We start from the raw sequence: 26,411 nt of genomic DNA, 5'->3' as shown, positions 1-26,411 counted from the left end.
ATTAAAACCCAACGCTTCGATATTGAATTCATACCTGACAAATTTATGTATTCTGTGATTCCTGTGCAAAGCTGCTCTGCACAGTTTCAAAGCCCCCTGTCTCTAAACAGTTTGAGATAGTGACTTTTTGTTTTCAGGATTATGTAAACCCTGCACACCTAATGTGTTAGAGACCACCTAATATGGCTGCCATGTTGAGGCTGTGGCCTTGTGAAGTGGTGGCTGCATAGACTGTGCAGTCTTAGCTAATGTCTTCATGTTTAGTACACAGCTATATTCTTTGATTTTCTTCAGAAAAAATACTGTGCATAAAATGGAAAATGCATACTGATTTTGGTAATATTGGTGCAGGAAAAATGTGCTTTGTTGCAAAATAAAATAAAATAACAACAAAATAAAATACCCTTGTTTTTGCTTTTTCTTTGTAGTACGAGCAAGTTGAATACATTGGTGGAGAAACTTCATGAATATTTGGCTCATTCATCAGAAGAATCTGAGGAAACAAATTCACCCCCAGCTTCAGATAGATCATTTGGTAAGTCCATAAGAAATGTGTCATTTCCTGTATTTGCCATTGAAGCCTGCTGCTGTGATCTAATGTTCATCATACTGAATTGCTGTCACACATGCTTGTTTGTGACTGCATTAACAAACCTTTCCATGACCAATGTTTTTGTTTTAAAGCTTCTAAAACTTGTAAACCAGTGTAGTTGTTTAAGTGTGGTCTTTACCTTTTTTATATAACTGACAATTATGGCCATCCTGTTTTTGTATACACATTTTATTATTTTTGCATCAGTATTAAATTTAAAACTGAATGCTTTCACCCCCAGGTAAAAGTAACAGGAGTGATAGTAGATTGCACAACAAGGAGCAAAACATGGAGGAGGTGAGTTTTGTCATACACTGTTTCTCTCAGCATTGTTTTGTGTTCTTGAGGAGGAAGAGAGTTAGAGTCTGGGCTTGAATGTCAGATCGGCTGTGGTTTGTGTTCTTACACTGGGCATAGCTTACTTGTTGTAAAATTAGTTTAGGGCAGGGTGTTTTTATCTGGGTTAAAAGTAAATTAGTTGCCTAATTTGCTAAATCGCTTTATAAAATGCCCTGTACATATCAAGCACACTGACATATTTTTATATGAAACTACTATTTCTTGATCTTATGTTACTCCAGTTTTAATTTGACAAGTCTTGTTTCTGTATGGCAGTTACTGACTCTTCTTCATCTTGTTTTCCAGCCTGGCAGCTCATGTGAGAGTTTGAAGTCTCCATCATCTTCTCGTTCAAAAAGGTTAGTTTTGGTTTCCGTTGAAGGTTTCGATAACCATTTGATTGAGCTCATTTGCATGGGTAGGATGACCATATCACTCCGTGCTCACTGAGAAGTTTGGAACAATTCAGGCTTTTTAACTTGCAATGCATTTTGGTAAATGTAGTCCTGCATCTTCTAAGATAAGTGAAAGATACCTGAGACAGGTAAAAGGTACCAGAATGCATTGTGATGTAAGTTTAAAAAAATCTAAACTGTCTCTATGAACATGAAGCCATATGGTCACTCTAGCAAAGGGAAGGTAGAACATGCATTAGAATGGTTTTGTAGGACTATGTTTAGGGCCATGGAAACACAGCTGAAGACTAGGTGTGTAAGGAGAATGAGGGTTGGCGATTCCACCTTATTTGTCATTTTCTTTTGACGGAGAGGATAGCTTCTGAGGACGCAAGGAAACTAAGGTGAAAGATTCTGAGCAGGTTCCTGGCCCATCTAAAATTGCTCTATTTTTATTTGTTTTTTTAGCTCCGCTTTCGATAACATGGGCAATAGAAGACCAGAGTGGTCACTAGACAGGTGGTGTTTTTATATAGGTTTTACTGTTTGACGTACGGGTTTTCAGCAAATGTTATTTTGCTAGAGTTTTAACCATAAAGTAATGGAGCATTTTTTTACCTTTACAGGAAACCTTCAGTAGTAACCAAATACACTGGATCAGATGATTCGGATCATTCACAGGAAAGTGGCAATGGGGAGAAGTTCAGAACATCAAAGAATAAATTGGATGTGAAAAGATTGCCAAAGGGTAATTATTATACAGTATTTGAAGTAGGACTTTATTAAATGGTAAATTGACCTTCCAAGATTTAAAGGATAATGCTGAATTAAGGCTTGAACGATTCACCCCCTTGGAATGGAATGTATTCTACTCTTTGGACTGGCTTTTACATGTAGTTGTCTAAACTAAACCCATCTGCTACTCCTTGGTGTAGCATTACTGATTTATAGTGTTCACTAGCATAGAGAACTGAGGGGCATCTGTATCCACTTTTCAATGGTTAATTGTGGTTGTGTCCTTAACGCCATCAACGCAGAGAGATTTGCGTTTAAAACAGAATTCTAGGCCATCCAGATAATTAGTCTAATAAGAAAAGGACCTGTTGCACCTAGTGCTGTTACAAATATTTGAATATTCAAACAAATTTTTTTTTTTTTTACATGTTTGGATACAATAATCAGATGTTTGTATTTGCTAGAAATGACAGAAATACCATGCACTTATTTACCACTTAACCAGAAGTTGCGCAACAGTTTAAAAAATGGCAAATGAAAAAATGCAGTGTAAGTAAGAATATATATAAAAAAAATGAAATAAGTAAATAAATAATAATAAAAATTATTAATAATAATAAAAGCACACAGGATCAACACCGCAGCTTTGAGCCTCTAAGTTTTAGACAGCAAAAAGTAAACAAACCAGTTAATGCACATGCAAGCATAGTGATCTCTGTGGAAGGCCATCTGGGTAAAAAATGTATTGTGCTGCTTTAGAGCGAGTCAGAATCTCATGAGAGAAAAAAGGCAAGCACGTCATTCTGAAATGCCTCGCTTAAACAATACCCAACTTGCTGGAAATACTGTGTGGTGGTTTTTATGTTGATTTTTATATATTCTATGAATTTTTGTTACGACTTTGTGTTATGTGGAATGTAATAAACAAGAAACTGAGGTTTTTCTCCCCCTTGTTTTTACAACGCCATTTACATGTTTGTTTTATTTGAAGTGTTTAAAGTTAAATTTCAGTTTTCGTTTGCTTCTTAAGCTACAAAAAGGCACAAGTAAACCTAATTTTAGTACTTTATGAAAACGTGTCTATGGCCACTGTTTACCGTGAAGAAACAGCAATGGCAAGAAATGGGGGGGGAAAATGCGGTTTCAACTTTATGTAATATTTATTTTGGGAATGAACAAAACAACGTTGAACTTGAACTGCTGTTTTGTAGTTAATTCACTGGTAAAGTAAGGCCAACACAACGTTTTTACTCCAGGGATATTTTTCTACTTTAACGTGTTACGTATTGTAACGTCTTGTAAAATAAAGGCACACATACGGGCCACACGCTCCTGCTATGCTCTCACTGCCTGCGTTCTGAGCAATATAATGGCTTTTATTGTTTTGGAAAACAAACGAATATTTAAATAGAGCGAATATCCAAACATGAAAATCCTGTGTTTTTCCCAGCACTAATTCCACCCTTATTTTTCCACTTGTCTGCCCTGTCTTTCACATTTTTGAATGTAGCTGTGTTTTTGTTTGTCAGGTAATGTTTCTTGGAGGATGACGGAGTTAATCATGAAATAATATTTTTTTCTAGGAACAGTGGTGGTTGAGCCTGAGCCAGTGTCAAATGAAGCAAAAGATGATTTCAGAGGGCCAGAGTTCAGAAGTAAAACTGCCAAACCTAAAGCAGAAAGTTCAAAAAAGCGAGGGGGTAAGAAATTGTTCTCCAGTGAGGGGAGTGTAATGGCCATTGCTGTGTTTTGCACTGCCATAATGGATACTGTTAAACCCTGTGGGTTATGATCTTGAAATAAATGTTGACATGTTAGTATACTATTCCTTTAGAGGTGCATGTAAAAGGTTTATGGATGCAGAATGGTAATTTTAGTGCCTCTGACCTCAGTTTGGGTGTTAATGTATTTATAGATAGTAACATTGCGGTCTATTGCATGGAAGTGTTTCTCAAGAAGGGTGAATTTCACTGTGGATTACATATTCTCTTTAGATTGTTGTCTTTCATATATCAGTGGGGGAGTCTTGAAAATAGGCGATGTAAATGGGTTTTGCTGTAAATTTTTCCATCCACAGAATTCTTGAAAAACAAGTATTGTACTGTGTTAAACATTGTTTCTGCACAGCTGAATGGCATTTTTCCCTGAAATGTCCTGATAGATAGATATGTAGATAGATATTTGTTATTTGTTTTTGCAGAAGAAAGCATGCATGGCATCGTCAGCTGTACTTCCTGTGGGCAACAAGTGAACCATTTCCAAAAGGATTCATTTTATCAGCATCCTGCACTTAAAGTTCTTGTCTGTAAGGTATGTAAATCGATGCTTTTGATTTAAAAAAAAAAAAAAATGTACACATGATATTGTTGCATGTCACATTGAAATGACTGAGCAAAAACAGTGACAATAAACAGAGTTGACATTATCAGAAGTTAGCTAATAACTTAGTAAAAATAATGCATTATGCTTCCGTAAATAGAAGAAAACCCCAAACAGCTTTAATAGTACTTTCTTTCAGTTTACTGTATGAAAAACTCCAGAAACTACCACATGCGCTTTTTGGCATTAATATACTGTACACTTTTTTTTTTTCTAGTTCCAATATGCTTTATTAGACCAAACTCGTGAAAATGCTGTTAATATATAAATGCGTCGGCATATCAATGTAAACGATAACATTTTTAAACAGGAAAGCATGCGTAAAAGTTGTAGTTATTTTAACACTGCACTGTTCAATGCATTTACGACGTACGACATTACAATTTTCCCTTTCCAGTCCTATGTCGGATCCTGTCCGACATCATCAAAAAGACATAAAGCATAGGTCTCTAGTCGTTTTTTCTCCGGAAGAAGCTGAGAAAACCTTTCAGTGGCCAAGTGAGACCGATAGGAGCCGAATGAAGCCGAATAAAAAGGGGGCTTATATGAGCAATACAGATAGCTCCTGCCCCACAGAAATAATGTGGACACATAACAAAGGAGATAGCTGCTTCAGCATCCAGCGCTCAAAGAATATCACAGACATTCAGAGCTTTTTGAGATGTTATAGTAATAAAGTAATGACTTGGATTGCATTATTGAGGACTTTGGTGATAAAACGAGTGATCGGGAGAGCATTTATCAGTATGCATGTCTTTAGAGGTATGTGAAAAATACAGCGAACATGGGGTGGGGCTTGGCTGGAGATGCAGTACAGATGGAGTGTGACAGTAACAGAAGTGATATAATCAGGAGTTTGTTTCCATTGATTTAGATTATATTCGGGCCAGGATATTTCAATTTGATGATAATAAACGGAGTGTGACATTAACAGAAGTGACGTAAGCGGATTTGACTGTATCTTGACATTGCTTCTTACCTTTATTTATGTTTTAGGGTTTTAAGCATTTTAGAACCATTTTCACCACACTGTCTCTCAGTGTTATAGACTTATTTGAGACGGAGTGAAAACTATATTTATTTCCACACCCTTGCCAGAACACGCTACTACATTTTTATCCGAACAAAAATTCCTTTCTGTTTTTGTAAAATCATAAAATATACCAAACAAATGTTTTAAAAAAAGGTACCCTGGTGAAAACTAAAAGGATTTCTCGCAATTTAACATTCGTTATTGAACCTATGACTTAGTTATTATAGCATAATAATATGCACGTGGTACAACAGTAAACAACTGCAATGAAAATGTCAACAGGTTGCATAATGCAGATTGTAATTGCCATAGTCCTTCGAATTAAGACACGCTTTTTTTTTTAACCATTTTTTGCTTCTCAAAAATATCCTGCGTCTATTTCGAGTGCAGCATAGTGATGCGTGTATTAAAAATCGCCAACAAAAGACATGACCACCTGAGAAACAGCAATGTGACTCTGCCGAGAAATGACAGGAAAGATGTCTGCCCGAATGCACGAGCAGCTACGTAACACTGCTGAGAAAAAACAAACCAAGCTTCCTGAGGAATTCCAAGAAAAACATTTACAATTTCAGCATTTCTTAAAACAGTACCAGCTTGGACAGATCAGAAATGCTGATCAGACCCCATATTTTTTGACATGCCAGGCAATGTTCATTGCTGTTGTGGTTGCTGGGTTACATGTTGTCTGATGCCGTGGAGTGTTGTGTCGTGCTTGCTGTTGCCAGGATGTGTGATGCCGTAAGCGAGTGGTGGCATGTGTATGACAGATGTGCCATCTTAAGTGTTATACAGTGCGCAACACAATAAACAAGCTCCGTGGTTAATCTACAATACTGTTTCGTGTCATTTTTCTACGGTACAACAGTGTAATTTTATTTGTTCCTCAAATTGAAACTGGGAAAATTGGCTGCTATGAATAAATCAAATCGATTTTTCAATTGATTCCAATCATCATTGTATGCATAGAGGTAAATACTGGATAATCGATTCAATAATTAGATTTACATAGTTGGGTATGACGAGCATACCTGCTTAACCACTTCAATTCCAGATGTAAAAATGAAACCCTTTCCCAGTTACCAGATTTTGAAAATAATGTTTTCAAACCTGTAACTGCTGTAAAATGTTAACATACGATGAACAAAACACAAATAAATGACCTGAACTGTTTTTCATGAACCCTTTATGCTCCTGTGTACTACTTGCCCATGTTCAAAACAGAGAAAAAAAAACAAACTTTTTTTTTAACAATGAAAACAAAACGCTGTTAATAACAATAATAATCAGTAAACAGTAATTATTATCAAATAAAAATCTAACATCAAAATGTGTGCCTTATCGACTAGCTTTATGCCTTTTATTGAAATGTTCAATACTACAGAACCCGGGGTTGCCTTTGCTACCACTGCACTTTTTTCTTGTGTCCTTTCTTTTTGAGGTCTCTGCTTCACTTTTGTTGGAGGGATAGTCACAAATGCGTGTACACGGCTACTTTGCGCAGGCATTGTGATGGATCTGGCTGCTGCATTGCCTGTACCCGGTGCTGTGTTTTGATAGTGTTTTGTCACAGCACTGCCAATTCAAACCAAACAGCTTCCCGTTTGCAGCTGGCTTACCTGTAAAGTAGCTGCATGCTCTTTTGTTTGTGCAGTTTGTATTATTCTTGGCTCCACATCCTCTTCATCATCATCGCCAAGTGATAAGTCTGCATCGCTATTGCTGGTATCGAAATTCTCCAAACCAACTTCACTCCTGCTGTCGCTTTCCACATACGTTGCCATGTTTAGCTTTCACTAAAAACTATATAAACTACAACTAAACAAGTAAAACTAATAATAAAACAAAAAAAATAATAATTTAAAACTATATATACATACACACACACACAGCTCTGGAAAAAATTAAGAGACCACTGCAAAATTATCAGTTTCTCTGGTTTTACTATTTATAGGTATGTGTTTGGGTAAAATGAACATTTTTGTTTTATTCTATAAACTATTGACAACATTTCTCCCAAATTCCAAATAAAAATATTGTCATTTAGAGCATTTATTTGCAGAAAATGACAACTGGTCAAAATAACAAAAAAGATGCAGTGTTGTCAGACCTCGAATAATGCAAAGAAAATAAGTTCTGATTCATTTTTAAACAACACAATACTAATGTTTTAACTTAGGAAGAGTTCAGAAATCAATATTTGGTGGAATAACCCTGATTTTCAATCACAGCTTATATGCGTCTTGGCCTGCTCTCCACCAGTCTTTCACATAGATGTTGGGTGACTTTATGCCACTCCTGGCGCAAAAATTCAAGCAGCTCGGCTTTGTTTGATGGCTTGTGACCATCCATCTTCCTCTTGATCACATTCCAGAGGTTTTCAATGGGGTTCAGGTCTGGAGATTGGGCTGGCCATGACAGGGTCTTGATCTGGTGGTCCTCCATCCACACCTTGATTGACCTGGCTGTGTGGCATGGAGCATTGTTCTGCTGGAAAAACCAATCCTCAGAGTTGGGGAACATTGTCAGAGCAGAAGGAAGCAAGTTTTCTTCCAGGACAACCTTGTACTTGGCTTGATTCATGCGTCCTTCACAAAGACAAATCTGCCCGATTCTAGCCTTTCTGAAGCACCCCCAGATCATCACTGATCCTCCACCACATTTCACAGTGGGTGCGAGACACTGTGGCATGTAGGCCTCTCCAGGTCTCCGTCTAACCATTAGACGACCAGGTGTTGGGCAAAGCTTAAAATTGGACTCATCAGAGATGACCTTACTCCAGTCCTCTACGGTCCAATCCTTATGGTCTTTTGCAAACCTCAGCCTAGCTCTTCTTTGCTTCTCATTGATGAAGGGCTTTTTTCTAGCTTTGCACAACTTCAGCCCTGCCCCTAGGAGCCTGTTTTGAACCGTCCTCGCCGTGCACTTCACCCCAGCTGCCGTTTGCCATTCTTTTTGTAGGTCACTTGATGTCATCCTACGGTTGCTGAGTGGCATTCGAATGAGTTGGCGGTCATCCCTGTCAGTGGAGAGTCGTTTTCGCCCTCTGCCGGTCTGTAGCTTTGTTGTCCTCAATGTGTGCTACTTGACCTTGTTCTTATGAACTGCCATCTTTGAAATTTTAAGGATGGAAGCAACCTGACACTCACTGTATCCCTCTGCCAGTAAAGCCAGAATTGAACCCTTCTTTTCCTCACTCAAAACTTTCCTTTTCAACTCTTTGGGCATGGTCAATAGTTATTTTTTTATTCCAATTACTTTTGAGGTACTACTAGCACTGTTTTGCCATCCAGCTGGTCCTATTGCAAGAGGATAGTGATGACCACAGGAGTGTTTTTTATACTTTTCCTCGTTAAATAAGATTTGGTTCAGGTGATCCCCTAATCAGTACCTCATTCAGTAGAATGAGGTGTGCCTATGTTGGAATTCAACAGACACTGGAATGGAATGGCTGCCATACATGTAGAGACTCTGATTTAAGAAAAATTTGCATTGGTCTCAATTTTTTCCAGATCTGTATATATAGAAAATTACACATACAAATGTCACCTGACCCTCCCCTGACTTTCATTGCACATTCTACACTGCCTTGGAAAATTAAACCTGAAACTCTAGACTGATCATAGAATAGAATGAGAAACTTGATGTACGCAGGTATGGCATGATACTGCAAGTGGGTTTTCATTTGATGTAGGTGCATATGTCATGGTGTTGAAGTGGATAAGTGTTAGCTAGCATCAGATTTGCTGGTCCCATCCTGACTACCAGCGAATCCGATTTGAAAATGCTTTAAGTACGCACCCTCTGTGTATTCGATGTAAACAAAAAGCACAACGCTTTGGATTCAGATAAGTTGTGTACGTTGAAGAAAACAGACTGTATACAGGGTTTTTTCTGGCTCAAAAAGAGGCATAGATGGTGACTAAGCGCGGTCAGTCCGGCTTCGTTGTCACAGGCAGCTTAACACCCATGCCCCTTCCTAACATTCAGATTTGGCCTATATAGTTCCAGGGATGCCAGGTTTTGGCCTGGAGTAACATTATAAAACCTTTGGTAGGGCCCATCTGAGAAATTTTGGGCTTTTTAAATCCCATTTTCTGCAATTTTGCATGAGCTAATGACTAGGTGAACTGAAAAAGAATAATTTACTGGGAAATAAAGATCAGATTTTTCAGACCTACCTCAGACATAGGTATCATGTCATGTTATTATGATGAATCACAAGACATGCAGGGCTCTATGTTTAGATTTTTAACTACTGGCCCCTCGGGCCACTGAGCAAGTGTTTTTACTGGCCCGGATGCAATTTTGTCTGACCCAATATATTTATATATTTTTTCATGATGGTTTTTATTTTCAGTATGTTTCTAACTGTGTGTGGTAACCAAAGAGAGTCCACGTCTCAAAAGAAAGTGGCTAAATGAAGCCTCTCAATATATGTTACTTCAGCCACTTAACATGTATATAGCAAGTGTTCCTTGTTTTGAATTATTTACGTGTTATTGAATAAATAAAGTAAATTGACTTCGATTCATCTAATGTCAGTACTTGATGGCTAGTTGTAATTCGTAGTGTTAAACTATTGTAATGTTGGAATTTATTTTCTATTTTGGCCAGGTTACAATATGTACACTATTGTGTAAATATTGTGCCAAGGAAAGGGGTACAGAGCGAAGAAATCGTCCTGGACATTGAACACTTTGTGAACCCGGCTAAACTTTACAGGCTTACACTGTTATGCTGTCTGCTTCTGCACACGCATTTGCCTTTTTACTCTTGGTAGCGTAAGGGACTGCAGTTTGGGTAATCTAATTCACAAAAAGGTTGCACCCTGTGTATTCAAATAGTTAGCTATAAAAGGTGGCAACCCTGGCCTGAGGTGATGGTACAAGCGTAGCTTACAGACATTCTTTGCTATCAAAAATTAGCGTTTCCTCTTTCCGGAGTCAGTCCCTCTGACTGCTGTCTGGATATTTTATTTTGTTGATACAACTGATTTAACCGTCAATCATCAGAGCTGTCACGTCCTTTACTTTCTCAACGAAAGATCAGTTTGTCCATCTAACATAAGTTTTTGCCACGGCAGTTAACCTTTGTGATTACCTTGCCGTTTCACCGTCATCTTCTACCACTCGTGCTCTCTTTGCCGGTCTGAAGAACTGAGTAATTTTTCCGGTCTTGTCCATTGTGACTACAGTTTATCTTTCTCCTTCGAATTCACCGCCTACTCTCCTCTGAATCCACTTGACCACTAATTCACAGCAGAGGCGGGAGTTCACTCGACTTGCCTCACTCTACTGTCGCTACTGCTGACCGCAGACTTAACGGAATGACACGCGACCCCTGTTGGGTCGGGGGAGATGGGGGAGGGAGATGACCACATCGCATGAAAATGCACTACTCGTTCCGCCCTTCTAAAAATAGGCTTGTATTGAGATGATTTAAATGCAATTTTCAGGATTTTTTCTTGGGTGGCTCGAAATAACGATTAGGCGGTCCGCCCAAGATTTTACATAGCAAAAAAATCACTTGTGTATAGTTTGCACTTTAAACCTGGGAATTTTTATTTATTTATTTATTTTTTTTTTGTGTGATGTATTTTTCTAATCGGGCTGCATGCGGCATCTTGGTTTCCTGATTTGAGGACCACATCTAGTCCATGGAAGTAGCTGATAAAATGTGTTTATGCCGGTACTCCTACAGTACCACTTGCAAAATTGTATTAGTTAATTACCCCACACATTCAGTTGTTTTGCACAAGCTTTTACTGAACAGCAGTGATATTAAAATCACGTCGATGGGAGGGGAAATTTCTGTGGGCCGTACAATCATTGATATTTATTCAGATGATTTATAATGTGTGCCCAATTAATTGAGTGCTATTTGGAGGCTTAACCAACAGTTCTAATATTAGATGTAATGAAGCAGGTTTCGGCAAACGGAGGCCCATTTGAGGTTTGGTGGCGGCCCCTCTGAGTTTCTGTCAATGTATTACATTTAAAAAAAAAAAAAAAAAAAAAAAAAAAAAAAAAAAAAAAAAAAAACATTAATTAAATCCCTCGCCTTGGCACTTGCGCAGCCAGCTTCTTTGTTGTAGCTGGAGTGTTTTACTCACACTGCACGCAGTTTGTCAATGGTTGCTAGGCAACAGTTCCAAGGCACACAGTCAACATCACGTGGAAGTACGTAGTCAGTGCTTATGCAGTAACCGTATGCAAAGTGCTGAGCCAGCGGAACGATAGAGGTGAAGTTGGCCAAATGAAATTGTTTGTTTTAATTTGTTAGAGGTGTTTTGTTTTTTCCTTGATGAGAGTAATATGTACAATTTAGTAACCACATGTAATGTTATGGGAATAGATTAAACCTGCATTTGTGTGTTTATGGCTGCTTTTGGTGGGAATCCACCTACCTTCAAAATACTAATCTGCGCACTTATTTTTCATTGTATGGAGTTTTTTTTCCTTTGAGAAAGTAAATGAAACCCATTTAAATAGTAATTTCTTTGCTGTTGCACAGATTATTGTTAAGCATTGTTTGAACCGTAGTTTTACATTGTGAGTTCTGTGTGGTTTAATATTGTTGACTGAAAAGATGATGGCAGCTGTATAGCGGTAATGTCTTTGTTCAAAGATTTCCTTTTTTAATAAACACAGTATAATTGTACTCCATGCTTTTGCCCAGTGTGTTTCTGTAAGTACATTTGGTATTTTGTAGGTATGACAACCTGATAATTGAGTTAAAATTGTTCAGTTTTGTTAGTGGCGACCCACAGGCTGTTTTGTGGGCCGCCACAGCGGCCCCTGGTTACGTTGAGGTTGCCTACCCCTGTAATAAAGGAGGAAAATACAATACAATTCCCTACTTTCTACATTTGATTATTGCTTTGTCTGTCCAACCACACATTTAGAAGTACAAAAGGCTTTTCACAGCTTCTCCTAGTTACATTACATTCTGTCTGCATTTTGATGTGTATGCTCTTATAATAAATGTTTTCACTTAATGAAAAAGTATTATTCTCTTAACCAGTGGTTCTCGAACTCTTTTGTATGCGGACCACCAGAATTTATTTATTTTTGCTGTCCTGCGGACCGCACAATAAACAGAATAGTTTTACTGAAAAATAAGCATGTTAAAAAAAATAAATAAATAAAAAAATCGCCAGTATAAGAATAACCGTAGACTTGCCTTTCTTTGTTTTAATGCAGTGATTGAGCAAAGTTATTTTAGGATTGAAGTTTTAAAGAACGGTTCTAGTTTACATTAACATGAATTTACAGAGAGGAAAAAAATTGTTTAAATTGAAGATTACAGCAGAAATTGATTTTATGTGAGTTAATCTGAAGTTATATCCATGAGGTACCAGCAGTCAGAGCTACGAATCTCCAGCTATAATCTTGGTGATCTATAATCGTAGTGGTTAAACTGAACACTTATGTGAGGAGGAGGTTAAATGTCAGCAAAACTTGCAAAGAAAATGTACAAAATGAAATTTACTGGTTGCATAAGTATTCAGCCCCTTAACTCTTTGCAGTCCATTTATCGCACTTGTCAGGCACGTCCAGTCCAATTTATTTTCATGCACGGTTTAAAATGTTTTTTTCCAGAGTAAAAAACAGGTTTTAAAAAGCACTGAATCGCAAAAGCACACTCAGTACTGCATCTCCAGCCAAGCCCCACCCCATGTTCGCTGTATTTTTCACATACCTCTTTATAGACATGCATACTGATAAATCCTCTCCTGATCACTTGTTTTATCACCAAACTCCTCAATAACGTGATCCAAGTCATTATTTTATTACTATAACATCTCTAAAAGCTCAGCAAATGTTTGATATTCTTTGAGCGCTGGATGCAGAAGCAGCAGTCTCCTGTCTTTATATCTGTATTATATCTGTGGTGCATGGGGCTATCAGATACGCCCCCCCCCCCCCCCCCCTTTTTTTTTTTTCCGGCTCCTATCGATCGGCCATTGAAAGATTTTTCTCTGCTTTTTCTGGAGAAAAAACTACGGGAGACCTGTGCTTTACGTCTTTTTGATGGTGTTGGACAGGGTCTAACATGACTGAAAAGGGAAAATTGTAGTCAGACCTGATCTGACATAGGACCGCAAAGGGTTAAGCCAGTACTTAGTAGTAGCACCTTTTGCAGCAATTACTGACAGGTCTCTACTAGCTTTTGCACTGTAGGATGGTGACATTATTGCCCATTCTTCATGGGAAAATTGCTCCAGTTCTGATAAGTTTGTTGGGGATCGTCGAGTGACTGCAATCTTCAAGTCTCACCATGAATTTTCGATTGGATTCAAGTCAGGAATTTGACTGGGCCACTCAAGAGCATTAATTCTCTTCTTGTTCAACCACTCCAGTGTGGCTTTGGCTTTGTGCTTTGGGTCATTGTCCTACTGAAATGTGAATATCCTCCCAAGTTTCAGATTTTTGGCTGACTCAAACAGGTTTTCCTCAAGGATTCGCCTGTGCTTTGCACCATCCATTCTCCCCTCTATCCTGACAAGCTTCCCAGTCCCTGCTGAAGAGAAGCATCCTCATAACATGATGCTGCCACCACCATGCTTGACAGTTGGGATGGTGTTGACTGGATGATGTGCCGTGTTGGGCTTGTGTCGGACGTAACGCTTGGAGTTCAGACTGAAGTTAAATTTTCTCTAGTCTGACCACAAAACCTTTTTCCACATGTCTGCAGTGTTACCTACATGCTTTTTTGCAAACTCCATACGTGCTTTAAGATGAGTCTTTTTGAGTAATAGCTTCTTTCTAGCCTCCTGTCCATACAAGCCAGCTTTGTGTAGGGACAGGCTTATTGTTGATGTGTGAACGCTGACTCCCATCTTCGACACAGAACTTTGCAGAACTCTCAAGGCTATTGTTGGCTTCAGAGTGACATCCCAGATCAGTTTCCTGTTTGCAGGACATATTCCCTGAATATGATAATACATGAACATGTATTAGAAATGTAACTGAATTCATTAATGAAACTGTGTGTCTCGAGAAACAGGGCAAACTGCTGTGTCTTGAAAAGGGCCTCTGAGTTCAGTATGCCTGCAAACATCTGACCTACTGATTAGAGGACTGGCGCCTGAACTGGATTAGGCTGAGCGGACAGTTGAAATATGTATAGATAATTCACACGAGCAACAACAATCGTTTTGACGCAAGGAAGATATAAACTAACGATGTCCCGGTGGAAAAGGACATTAAAACATCAAAGGACTGGGAGTTTAAAGCGGCAAGATACACAAATGACCTCATGAAAGTATCTTCTCAGCAGAGTGAAAAAGACTAAAAAAATCAAAGCAAAATTGAACATTTTGCGCTGCACTTCGAATGCTGAACAAGGTGCTGTCACTCTGCTAAGCAAAGCTGCAACTCCGGGACTCTGCCTAAAAACAGAACCAAGACTGGACTCTGCCTGGAACGGACCCAAGATGAGGAAGCAAGCTGCAAGTGAGTCAACGACCACAAGCAACAAGACTGAGGCCCGGCGAGAAGACTGCCCTAAAACTTATAGCGACTGTCATCAGACAAACCAGTCTGGATCTGCTGTACACCTAAACCCCACAGTATCCAAAAGAAACTGTGCCCTGTTACCTGCTAACTAAAGATTCAATAAAGTGGAGAGAGCAGAGGGGCACTGTTGTGGATCCTATACCGAGGACTGGAGACTTAGTTGCAGCTGTTTGTTGATTGTATCGAGAATTGAAACTTTGTTGCAGAGTTTGATCCAAAATGGGATTGAAGACTTTATGGCTGAGAGGAGCGTTTGTACTGGACACTTCAACAGATTGAGTTTTCAAACCAGCGGACCAAAAGTCAAGGAACCGTTGAGTATAATTCCAGTTACATTTTCCTTTCATGGAACTAAATTAATTAATTGTAACACATTCACATAGAATTGAACTATTAATTATTTAGTTTGCACACTTTGCATACAAAATAACTTTTTACTGAAACTTGAAGTAACTATAAGTAATCTACCTCATGTTATATAAAAAATTTCTTTAAAAGTAAAATTAATGTATATAACATTAATAAGCAATGTGATATATTCTCAAGATTGTCAGCATTATCTCAGATGTACTCTGCACTGGATTTGTGTGTGTGTGAGTGAGAAAATAGCTATGTCACAGGCTGCTGTGTGCTGCTGATGTTCTAGAGGAAAGGCGGTGTCATGTTTCAACTGACTTCTAGTCTGGCATGAATGTAGTGAGAGGTTTTGAATTGTGTTTTGTGCTTTTAGGCTAAGATTTACTTTCTGACCTTCCTGATTTCTGTTTATTATTTGTGTACTTAATAAAATACTATTATTGATTACCCATTCCTTGTGTCTGCGCGTAATGTGTGTTCATAGTAAATCCTCGATCTTTGAAACACGTCAATTTAAATATGATTGAGAGAACTAATCAACCCAGTTATTAAATTATCAATTGTTGATTTGTTCCCACAGGTCTCTACCAACTTTGCACACCTAGATTTGGCAATATTTGACCATTTTTCTTTACAAAACTGTCCAAGCTCTGTCAAGTTCCTTGGGTAGCGTTGAAAGATAGCAATCAAGTCATGCCACAAATTTTCAATAGGATTTAGGTTGGGGCTCTGACTGGGCAACTCAAGGACATTTACCTTTTTATTCCTTCGCCACTCCAGCGTAGCTTTGGCTGTGTGCTATTGGTCATTGTCATGCTGAAAGGTGAACTTCCATCCCAGTTTCAGCCTTCTTGCAGAGGGCAGCAGGTTTTCCTCAAGGAATTCCCTAAACTTTGCTCCATTCATTTTCCCTTCTGTCCTGACAAGTGCCCCAGTCCCTGCCTATGGGAAACATCCCCATAACATGATTCTGCAACCACTGTGCTTCACAGTAGGGATAGCGTTCTTTGGGTGATGTGCTGTGTTGGGTTTGCGCCAAACGTAACTCTTTGCATTTAGACCAAAAAGTTCCATTTTAGTTTCGTCAGACCACAAAACCCTTTTTGCCACATGGCTACAGAATCTCCCGAGTGTTTTTTTTCCTTACTTGAAACAGGATTCAAGGTGGGCTTTCTTGAGTAGTGACTTCCTTCTTGCCACCCTACCATACAGGCCAGATTTATGGAGTGCTTGGGGATATTGTTGTCACATGCACACTTTGACCAGTCTTGGCCATAAGAGCCTGTAACTCTTGCACAGTTGCCATTGGCCTCTTGGTAGCCTCTCTGATCAGTCTCATCCTTGCTCGGTCATCCAGTTTAGAGGGATGGCCTGACCTAGGCAGGGTCTTGGTGGTGCCATACACCTTCCACTTAATAATTGTCTAACCGTGCTCCAAGGGATATTCCGGGCCTTTTGATAATTTTTCATACCCATCTCCTGATCTGTGCCTTATCCTGAATTTATCCTGAAATCATGTGAATCACTTCAATTTAACACAGGTGGAGGCCACTTAACTTGGTGTGTGATTTTGAAGGAGATTGGTTACCTGAGCTAATTTAGGATTGCTATTGCAAGGGGGGTGGACACTTATCCAACCAAGCTATTTCAGTTTTTATTTTTAATTAATTTTCTACAAGTTTCTAGAATATTTTTTTCACTTGGGATTTGTGGGGTAGGATTTGTAGATACATGAAAAAAAAAGCATTTTAATTCCAGGCTAAAAAGCAACAAAAGATGAACATTTTGAAAGGGGGTGTAGACTTTCTATAGGCACTGTACATTTTAGATCCTCCAAAACTATATATGACGGAAAGTTTTGGCTCTGTAGCTGAGTTTAATGTCTCATTTTGGGTTTGCAATGGGATCTATAACTGCTGCCGCTTCCCTTCTGTAATTATGTAACCTTTCCACGGACCACATGAAGGGAGCTGGCGGACCAGAGATTGAGAACCGCTGCTCTCGACCATTGCATGTTTAATTCTGATTGCTTCATCCTTGAAATATGCTTGTGGCATGATTGTTTTTTTTTGCTGTATGTGCAATTCATTTGAGACAATAGCTAAGGCTAAATCTGCCTGAATTTGTTACGCCCATGTATAAACAGGCTTGAGTATCACAATGGTGATAATGTGAGACACTACTTTTTAGAGTGTGTTTTAAAATATTGAATTTCATTGATACACTGAAAGTATAAGAAGATATTGGTTAGTTGCTGAAAATGTCAGTAGCATTGAACAAGTACAGTGTTGCCTTTATTTCCTTTTTGCAATGTACAGTACAAAAACTATCACTGTGTTTTCTTCGCCACTGATTTTGTCACACAGTTTTCAATTGGAAAAATAAATGCCAAAAAAACACAATCATCTCCTGTGAAAATAACCTTTGTTCTTTTGTTTTTTTGTTTTTTTATTCCAGAGTTGTTATAAATATTATATGAGTGATGATATAAGTAAGGATGCAGATGGGATGGATGAACAGTGCAGGTATCCTATCAAATTTCACTATAAAACATAACCTCCTATATATAAATAAATAAGATGTAATTTGTCCCCAGCAACAGAAACTGGTGTGGCAGTACACTCATTTAGATCCTTTAAATAACGACCATTTCAATGATGTTTTAATGGGATACCGAGTACTTCACCTCATTGAGCTGGTTAGTGATGTTTTAATGGGATATTGAGTACTTAAAAGGATTACAGGAGTGTGCTGCCACACCGGTTTCTTTTACTGAAAACAAGTGGATACTACAGGCAGTTGTATCGGAGACAATTATATTGAATTATCTATTCCTTTGTGGTAAGCACCTCGTCACATTAAACTTTGTGTACGAATGACTCTAAAATTTATGTATAGTGCTCAGGCTTTATAACGCTATAGTGGGGAGCCATAGTTACAAGACAGTGCTGTTTGTGTTCTGCCTTATAATGAGTATAAAAGGGCTACTGTAATGGCATTATGGAGCAAATGGGAGCCATAACCCGACCGATTATAACTGATTCCGCCCTATAAAGGGATGCGGTATAACTGGTGAACCCTATGTAACTAATTTTATATATATATATATATATATATATATATATATATATATATATATATATATATATATATATATATATATATATATATATATAAACAAGCACTGTTTTAGGATCCAAAAGAGGCACATGTATAACATTTTAAATAAGAACTGAGCTACAGTCCATTAAACAGAATGTTAAATGCGCTAAACTTGATCATTCCGCCTGGCTACCCCTCTGAAGCAGTGAGAACCATACGTATTTTATTTGAAATTTGTAGTGCTCGACAATCTAAAAGTTTTTTAGAAATGACGAAACTTGCTTAATGAATTTTTTTTCTTTCAGGTGGTGTGCTGAAGGAGGAAACCTTATTTGTTGTGACTTTTGTAACAACGCCTTCTGCAAAAAATGTATTTTACGCAACCTTGGTAGGAAAGAACTGTCAAGTATTATGGATGAAAGCAGCAAGTGGTACTGCTATGTGTGTAACTCTGAACCTTTGCTGGACCTGGTCGCTGCTTGTGACAGTGTGCTGGAGAACCTGGAGCAGTTATGGCAACAACACCGAAAGAAACCCAAATCTGAAAATGAGAAGACAAACCAGGATGGCAGTGTGCACAAACATTCACAGAAAGTCAAAGCTACCTGTAATGGAAAAGAAAACAGCTTGGACAACTTGGCTTCAGGCACCATAACAGTTTCCTACAAATCACTGAAGGTGCCAAAAGAATTGATTAAAAAGACAAAAAAACTAGTAGAAACAACAACTGGCTTGAATGCTACTTTTGTGAAATTTCTCCAGCAGGATACTGAAAAGCTACCTACTAATTTAATTAGATTAAGACATTTGAAAGCCTTCAAATCTGTACTTGGAGACCTTAAGAATGCTCATGCTGCACTAGAGGAAGATTTGGATGAGGAGTTCAAGGAATTGGCACTTTTGAATGGCGAAGAAAGTGGCTGTAAGGTAAATAATGGAGGATTAAAATCGCAACAGGAAAAGGAAGTCAGTGAAGTTGAGGACAATGTTGACCTGCCCAACAGTGATGTTGACAATGGTGCTGAAGATAATTTACAGGACACTATTGAGAATGCCCTCTGTGCAGATGAGAGCCGTGTTAACCCAGCTGAGAACAGTGGAGAGGAGACAATGTGGAGTGCTGTTGATGATGCTGCTGATAATGTTATTCAGAACAAAGTTGATGATACAATTGAGGAAAATGCTGATTCTGACAAACACGATGACCCAGATTCTGATATGAAGGAAGACGTTGACCAGGAGAGTGATGTTGAAATGAAGGAATCGCCTGCTGTTTCTCCTGGAGAAATTGAGCCCAGGGAAAATGATGACTCAAAGAGTGAGCAGAATGAAAAGAAAGCAGAGTCTGGAAGAAGCACGGATTGTCAAGAAGATGAATCTGCACAGGCCAATGAGTGTGCTCTAGATAAAGAAATTGTCTCTGTTCCATCATCTGTTCCGGATGAACTTTTTGAGGCAGCAGACTCCTCGGTGGATGCTTCTGGCGTTGCAGAAGTAACTAAGGATAGTTCTGTAAAAAACAGGAAAACAGCAAAAAATAGCTTGTCAAAGAGCAGTACTTCACGGAAAACATTTTCTAAGCATAGCAGCAACTCCAAAGTAAAATCTACAATCAGAGTGACAAAAGAACTTGTTGTGAAGTTGACTCCTGTTTCAATAACAGATTCTACCAGTGTTTCAGAGGCAGAAGAAAGCAATGATGAGAAATTGAAAAGGGTCATTTCAGATGAAGAAGAGTCTGAAGATCCAGAAACCTTAAAGGAGGGTCTGCAATGTAGGCGGTCTCCACGTGTAAAGACTACACCCTTGAGGAGACATGCTGACACAAAGCTGTCTTCCCAGCCAGAAGACGATAGTGATACGAACAATGACAAACCCAAACATTCCCAAAAAGCAAAAGCCAAGTCTACCGATGAATCTTCTGCAAAGGCAAAGAAAGAAACCACAGAGAGGCAGGTGGCTTCCAGCAGCAAAGCTGTAGATTCCTCCGATTCTGACATTCCTGACATCCTAAAACAAGTGGAAGATGAGAGTCCCGGTTCCCTCGAGGCAGACAGCAATGAGGACTCGCCAAAAAGCGTGCAAAGGAAATGCTTGTTTAGCCTCAGGAAAAGCACTGCACAGTCCCAGGATAAGAAAGCTGCTAAGCGAAAACAGATTAAAACCACTTCTGAATCTGACCCTGATGTGAAGAAGTCAACTGTTAAAAAGAAAAAACAGAATGCCTCTGATTCTTCTAATTATGACTCTGACTTGGAGAAGGAAATTAAGAGTCTTAGTAAATTAGAAACTGCCAAGAAGGGCAGTCGAAAGAGTAAGAAAGGCCCGAAGGAGGAAGAGATGAAGGGTTCTTCATCTGATGACAATGAGACTCCTCAAGAGAAAAAAAAGATAAAAACCAAAGAGAAGCGACCGAAAGCCAAGAAGGTTATAAATTCTGACTTGTCTTCAAGTGAAGCAGAAACAGCAGAACAGACTGGCGAGCAGGACTCTGCGGGAAGCAGCGATGAGCAGAAGATTCGGTCGATCACAGAAACTATCGCTGGTCCCATTGGCAAAAGTTTTTGCCAGTCATCGGGTAATGTCTCCCTTTCATTATGCTAAAATATACAATTGAACAAATTCATCAATAAATACACACTGTAATTTAGGACTGGGTTATCACTAACCCTAAAATGCTCCAGCTGCAATGCATGAAGTAATGTCAAGTTAGAAATGAATATTGATAGAGGACTGAACTTTGAGAAGTCTAAGTTTTGCTATTTCATTTAATTCCTTTTTTTATTCTTTTTTGACCAGTGTACTTTGCATTCAGGTCTATCTAAAGTATGTTTGGGGACCGCTTTGTTAAATTCTCTCAGCCATATTGACGGAAATTTAAGAAAGAGGGTCTTCTGGTTGGATAAAAACTAATACAATGACACCATAACAGAGCTGGAGACAGGTCATATAAATAAAATAAAAAATAAAAAAGGCTTTTGACTCTTAGTGATTACTGCAGCATTGTGACCTGAAGCGTTGTCATGTAACCTTTAACATCATTTTATATGGCTTTGGACAATGTCTGTTTTAAAAGGGACAACTGACACATCAATCATGTTTTCAGAATCTAGGTCTATTGGTTTGTCGAATGAGACAATACCTTCAGAGCTGGTTAATGCATCACTCATAGAGAGAGAGTCTGTGAAAGTCAGCTTTTTGCTTGTAATTATAAAAGTTCTTTGTGAAGCACAAATGCAATTTGGTATGACTTCAGAACATGTGATTTCAGAAGTCTAAGGTTGTGAAGGGCGGATGTGGGTATAGGGATGAGCTGACACTTCTGGGTCTTCTTTGTTTCAGGGGATGAAGGAGACGTTAAATCTGGTCTTGCTCTAGGTGCTGCTGATGACGATGACGATCCTGAGAATAGGTATGGTTCCAAGAAAATGGACTTAAAAAAGATTATAACACACCCTAGGCGTGGGAGCAAGGCAAAGCAACGGAACTCCAAGCGGGGTGCAAAAACTGGAACTGCCTGCCACGTAAAGACTCGCTCACAAGCTGCCCGTGGCATTGATCAAGCAGCCTCCAAACAGACCTCAATCCTGGCAAAGACAAAGTATGAGAGAAACATTTGAACACCCCTTGCTTAGGGTGTGTTATAAATATATTGCAGCGCTGTCCAATTTAAGTCTGCCAGTGTTGGTGGAATATATGTTCATGCACAATACTTAACCAAAACTGAGCTGTGATGTAGTGGACAGTGCTGTAGCCTTTGTAGTGTGTCTTTTGTACGTGTATAGTGGGCCATCCTTAAACCAAAATGTTCGAATGTAGGGAAAGCTACTGACTTGAGCTATCTGAAAATTTGCTTTGGGCACTTGTCCACCCATTTTTTTTTTTTTATTTTGTATTTCTTGATAACAATGCATTCTGGGTGTATTTTAAATGTAAAGGAACTATCAGTTTTGTGCTTTAAGGTTGGCTTCACATTCTTGCAGGTACCTTTCACAGTATTTATTTCCATACTCAGTCTGTGTCCATACAGTATTTTTTTCATTAGTAAAAGGGTTGCAACATTAAATCCCTTTTTCTCATGTTCTGCTTTTCCAAAAATCTTTTCTGTAGTATGGCTTAGGGGTGGGCGATACACCTAAAAAAAAAATTCATGGTATTTTAGATGTTCAAGAAGATAAACGTTGTATATCATGATATATTTAACATTCTGATCAAAGTTTTTTTAATACGTATTTTGGCAAAATACACGTTTGTCAACCATATCAAGTTTTAGTCTTGTCTGTTTTACATGTAAGCAGTGCTCCAGATAAGGTTTTGAGTCATTTGAGTAATTTAGATACAATGAGTACTTTCAATAAATACTGTACGTACTTAATGCAAACTTGTGGAGTATGCATTAACTACAGCCTTACATTTTGACTGTAATGTTACTTTGAGCCACTGTAAAAAAAAAAAAAAAAAAAAAAAAAAAAAAAAAATTTGGTCTTACAATAAAAACTTTCCTTTCCATATTTTCCACCATTTTCACAGCCACATAGTCCTGCCATAATAATATTTCAGTTTGGAAAGTTGCTACTCTCGATGTAGTTAGCTAGTACTGCGTTCAGCAAGTCTCCTTCCACTAATACAAGGCCGTTTACAGTTTTTATAGTTTTCTGTAAATGTTACTTTCTCAGTTTCGTGTCTCCCTTTCCTAGTCGACCTGATATGCTCTCTAAAAATGTAAAAACAAAGTCAAAATATATATTTTTAAACTGTACTGATACTGCACTCATGCAAATAAACGATAATGTTGCGTTCTTTATTGATTGCCTTGCTACAGCAAGCATACCACTCTCTCCAAACATAAAATATGACCTTTCAAAATTTCAGTTGACAGATAAGTAAATTGATAGGTTAGGTATTTCTATGATCCATTCTCTAGCTCCCGCATGCAGTATATTCACAGTTGACTATTGAAACACCGGGAACCAGTGAAGTATAAGAAGCTTATAATGTGTGAACTCAAGCTGTACAGCAAAATTGTTATATGTATTGTTTAAGCATTCATTTAAGTATCTTACAGCGTCATTCATATTTATCTGAAGTCTGCATGTAGCAGTGTTACCCCATGTACTGAGAACTCTCAGATGCAGAACTTGTTGCTGGTATGCACAAGTACTTCTGTGCAAGTTTGCAGTCTGTGGTTACTCTCAGCCATCCTGAAGAGAATATACCCGACTACAGCGGGAATTGCATACAAGAACTGAACCCCAAGTTTACTACCTACGACCTCCCTAGAAGTTAAAATTGATCAGTGCAGAGCTTAATCTTCGTGTTATGCACAAAGGTTATATAAAAATAAAATCCTAAATCCAAAGTAACTAACATGCAAGTCGTTGCAAATGGTATCACATTTAGATAGAGAACAGAAAATGGAGGGTTGTGAACCAAAGGGAAAACTCAAATCTAGTTTTGGGTATATCTGTATCTTTTATATACTCTTTTATATCTGTCTAGCACAATACATTTTATTTACGATAATATTAAAAAAGTACCATTATCGCCCAACCCTAGTATGGCTGTTACATTTAATTGTCTTTATGTAAGATTAATTCATGAAAAGTTGTAAAATCTTTCAGGATTCAGAAAAAACAAAACAAAAAAAAACACGTGGTTGTGGAAAGAGTTGTGTTGTGTCAATATTCAGAACAGTATTCAGAATCAAAGGCAGGCTGACTGACCTTTCTTTTTCTTCAATTTCAGCCATGCATGAATGTGTTGTAATTGAAACTCAAATGCACTTTTGTATAACTGATCAATCAGTTGTGTTGAGTAGACTCTATAACCTATATGAACAGTTTGCCCATGAATGTAAATGTAACTGGTAGTATCATTTCTGTTAAATCTCTGGCCATTCCTCTAAAAAATCAATAGCTCTAATAAATGTGAGTTCAAAAAGCTGGGAGAAAAAAAAAAAAAAAAGAAATTTCAAAATTCATGTGAAATCCATGTGAAATACATTTGAGTTATGTACCAATAGATAAAACTCTGGATGAGATTTGCTGTGGTACTTCCATGCTTTATTTCCTGAAAATTGGGGGTCAATGGCTGTGGCTTACCAAATAAAAAAAATAAAAAAAAAACAAAGTCATCTTCAGTACACCTTTTTGAACTGTTGTAATGTCAGCCTGGGGAAAACAGCAGCTTGTTTCATTTGAATGGGGAGGTACATTTTACTGTTTTGTCTTTTTCCTAAACTCATATCGTGCCATTGGGATCACTGAGAATATACATTAAATTTGAAAATGTAAACATGTTGGTTACACATCTAATTGAGAAAAAAAAGAAGGTATTTATGATATCCAGCAGAGCTCTGCTTGCGACTACATTTTATTTAATGTGTGTCTTGATATTTAATCAGTAAATGTAATATATTTTACTAAAGTTTTGGTGCATATGCTTTGTACATATGTACAGTAATTGAGGAAAAATGTACTGATGGGAAAGGTGCAGGTGGAAATGTAACCCCTGTTAAGTTTGCCGGTTCTGCATTTTTTCCAGCAAATCCCATGATAGATTTGGTGTACACCTTTTTTCCTTTTATATTGCTGCTAGATGCGAATGATCTTGGGTAAAACTGGTTTGATATGAAACCTGTAACCCACTGTGATAAGTACACCTGGGTTTTCCAACAATAAGGAGTCTCTGTGGACTGCATCATCCATCTATATGTGGTTATCCAAGGACTACCTGGAATATTATGTGGTTGATGTAATCCAGGTAGATTCTCTGGTGGTGGGAAGTGCTCCTTAATAAAAAAATAAATAAAATCCAGGTTTGATTTATCATCCCCCCCCCGGTCCCTTTTTATCTTCCTGTCATTTTGTAAGTGTTTGGAAGAAAAGGATAGTTATATAGTAGCAGCTTTATATTTTCTAGTTTTGTGGAAGTTGTCTTAAGCTTTGTGAGAAGCAAGATACAGACTTGAAACCATTTTGTGAAACGGATAAAGTAGAAACTAGTTTAGTGCAACTGTTTCATGAAATTCTGCAGGTCTGTACTTGGCTTTAAAGATGAATAGTAACCCGGGCATGTTGGGGGTTAATGAAGAAGCCTCTGTCTAGAACCAATTGTAGATTTATTTCTTTATTTTTGTTTCAATTACATTGTTTTTATGGTTAAATGTCCCCAATGCATGTTTTTGTACCTATCTTGAATTACAGTGTTAATTGGTTATATTTAATGAGGCTCTCCCGATCACTGAAATATCATTGTAGATTGGTTTATTTTCATGATGTACAAAGGAAGTTGAAACACTGTTTGTTTTGCTTCCAGAGTGATTAAAACATCAGAACTTTGTTTGATTTGTCTTTCATGCACAGTTTATATAGCCAGTTCTGCATGAAAGTTATAATTCCAATAAAACTGCAAAGATGTTCTTTACTCAGTTGCATTGTTGTGGTGATTGTCATTACAATATATCATACCTGTCAACATTGAGTTTTCAAAATAAACTGAAATCTTAGTGGCCTGAATTGAAGTGAATACCCACATAAGACCAAAAGCATGGAACTATTCCACCTTATTACTTGGTAGAATGATAGTGATACACGGCTTCTTCTAATTGCTTTTACAAAGGAACAATATTAAACCGAAAAACCACGAGATGCTTCACAATGAAATTCTCTTTTGGCACTGGTTGTTCTTACTGTACTGTAGTTGCTGGTGGCTGATTTGGCAGCACCCAATGCTTTGTAAACAGGTCCACTAGTTGATTTTGCACGACAGCAAAGCATACACAGTTGCCGTTGTTACTTTAATCACACAACAAACCTAAAGGCTGAGTTTGATACTGCACATTACTGAGGAAGGCTTATTGCATGCCCTGCCATCGTAGGTGAGCTTGCCTCATGCACTGAATGCATGCCTGCCACGGGTCTCTGCAGGGTCTTAAACCCTACTTGATTTAGGCA

At 38.1% G+C, this 26,411-nt stretch overlaps 1 protein-coding gene across 1 annotated transcript in view; it reads left to right on the top strand.

Annotated features, from left to right (window-relative positions):
• LOC121318681 (transcriptional regulator ATRX-like) overlaps positions 1–26,411 on the top strand; it is an 86,619-nt gene that overhangs the window by 7,106 nt on the left and 53,102 nt on the right. The window contains exons 2-10 of the mRNA XM_041255610.1: positions 429–535; positions 834–889; positions 1,238–1,290; positions 1,953–2,074; positions 3,645–3,761; positions 4,262–4,371; positions 17,812–17,879; positions 18,762–21,034; positions 21,799–21,868. Of these exons, the coding sequence (XP_041111544.1) occupies positions 429–535; positions 834–889; positions 1,238–1,290; positions 1,953–2,074; positions 3,645–3,761; positions 4,262–4,371; positions 17,812–17,879; positions 18,762–21,034; positions 21,799–21,868 (2,976 nt within the window). The remainder of the gene's footprint in view (positions 1–428; positions 536–833; positions 890–1,237; positions 1,291–1,952; positions 2,075–3,644; positions 3,762–4,261; positions 4,372–17,811; positions 17,880–18,761; positions 21,035–21,798; positions 21,869–26,411) is intronic.

This window comes from Polyodon spathula, chromosome 7, assembly GCF_017654505.1.
Source record: "Polyodon spathula isolate WHYD16114869_AA chromosome 7, ASM1765450v1, whole genome shotgun sequence".
In the NCBI taxonomy this organism is placed as follows: domain Eukaryota; kingdom Metazoa; phylum Chordata; class Actinopteri; order Acipenseriformes; family Polyodontidae; genus Polyodon; species Polyodon spathula.
Note: the sequence above shows the minus strand (reverse complement) of the source record. Positions and strands in the feature narration are given on the sequence as shown.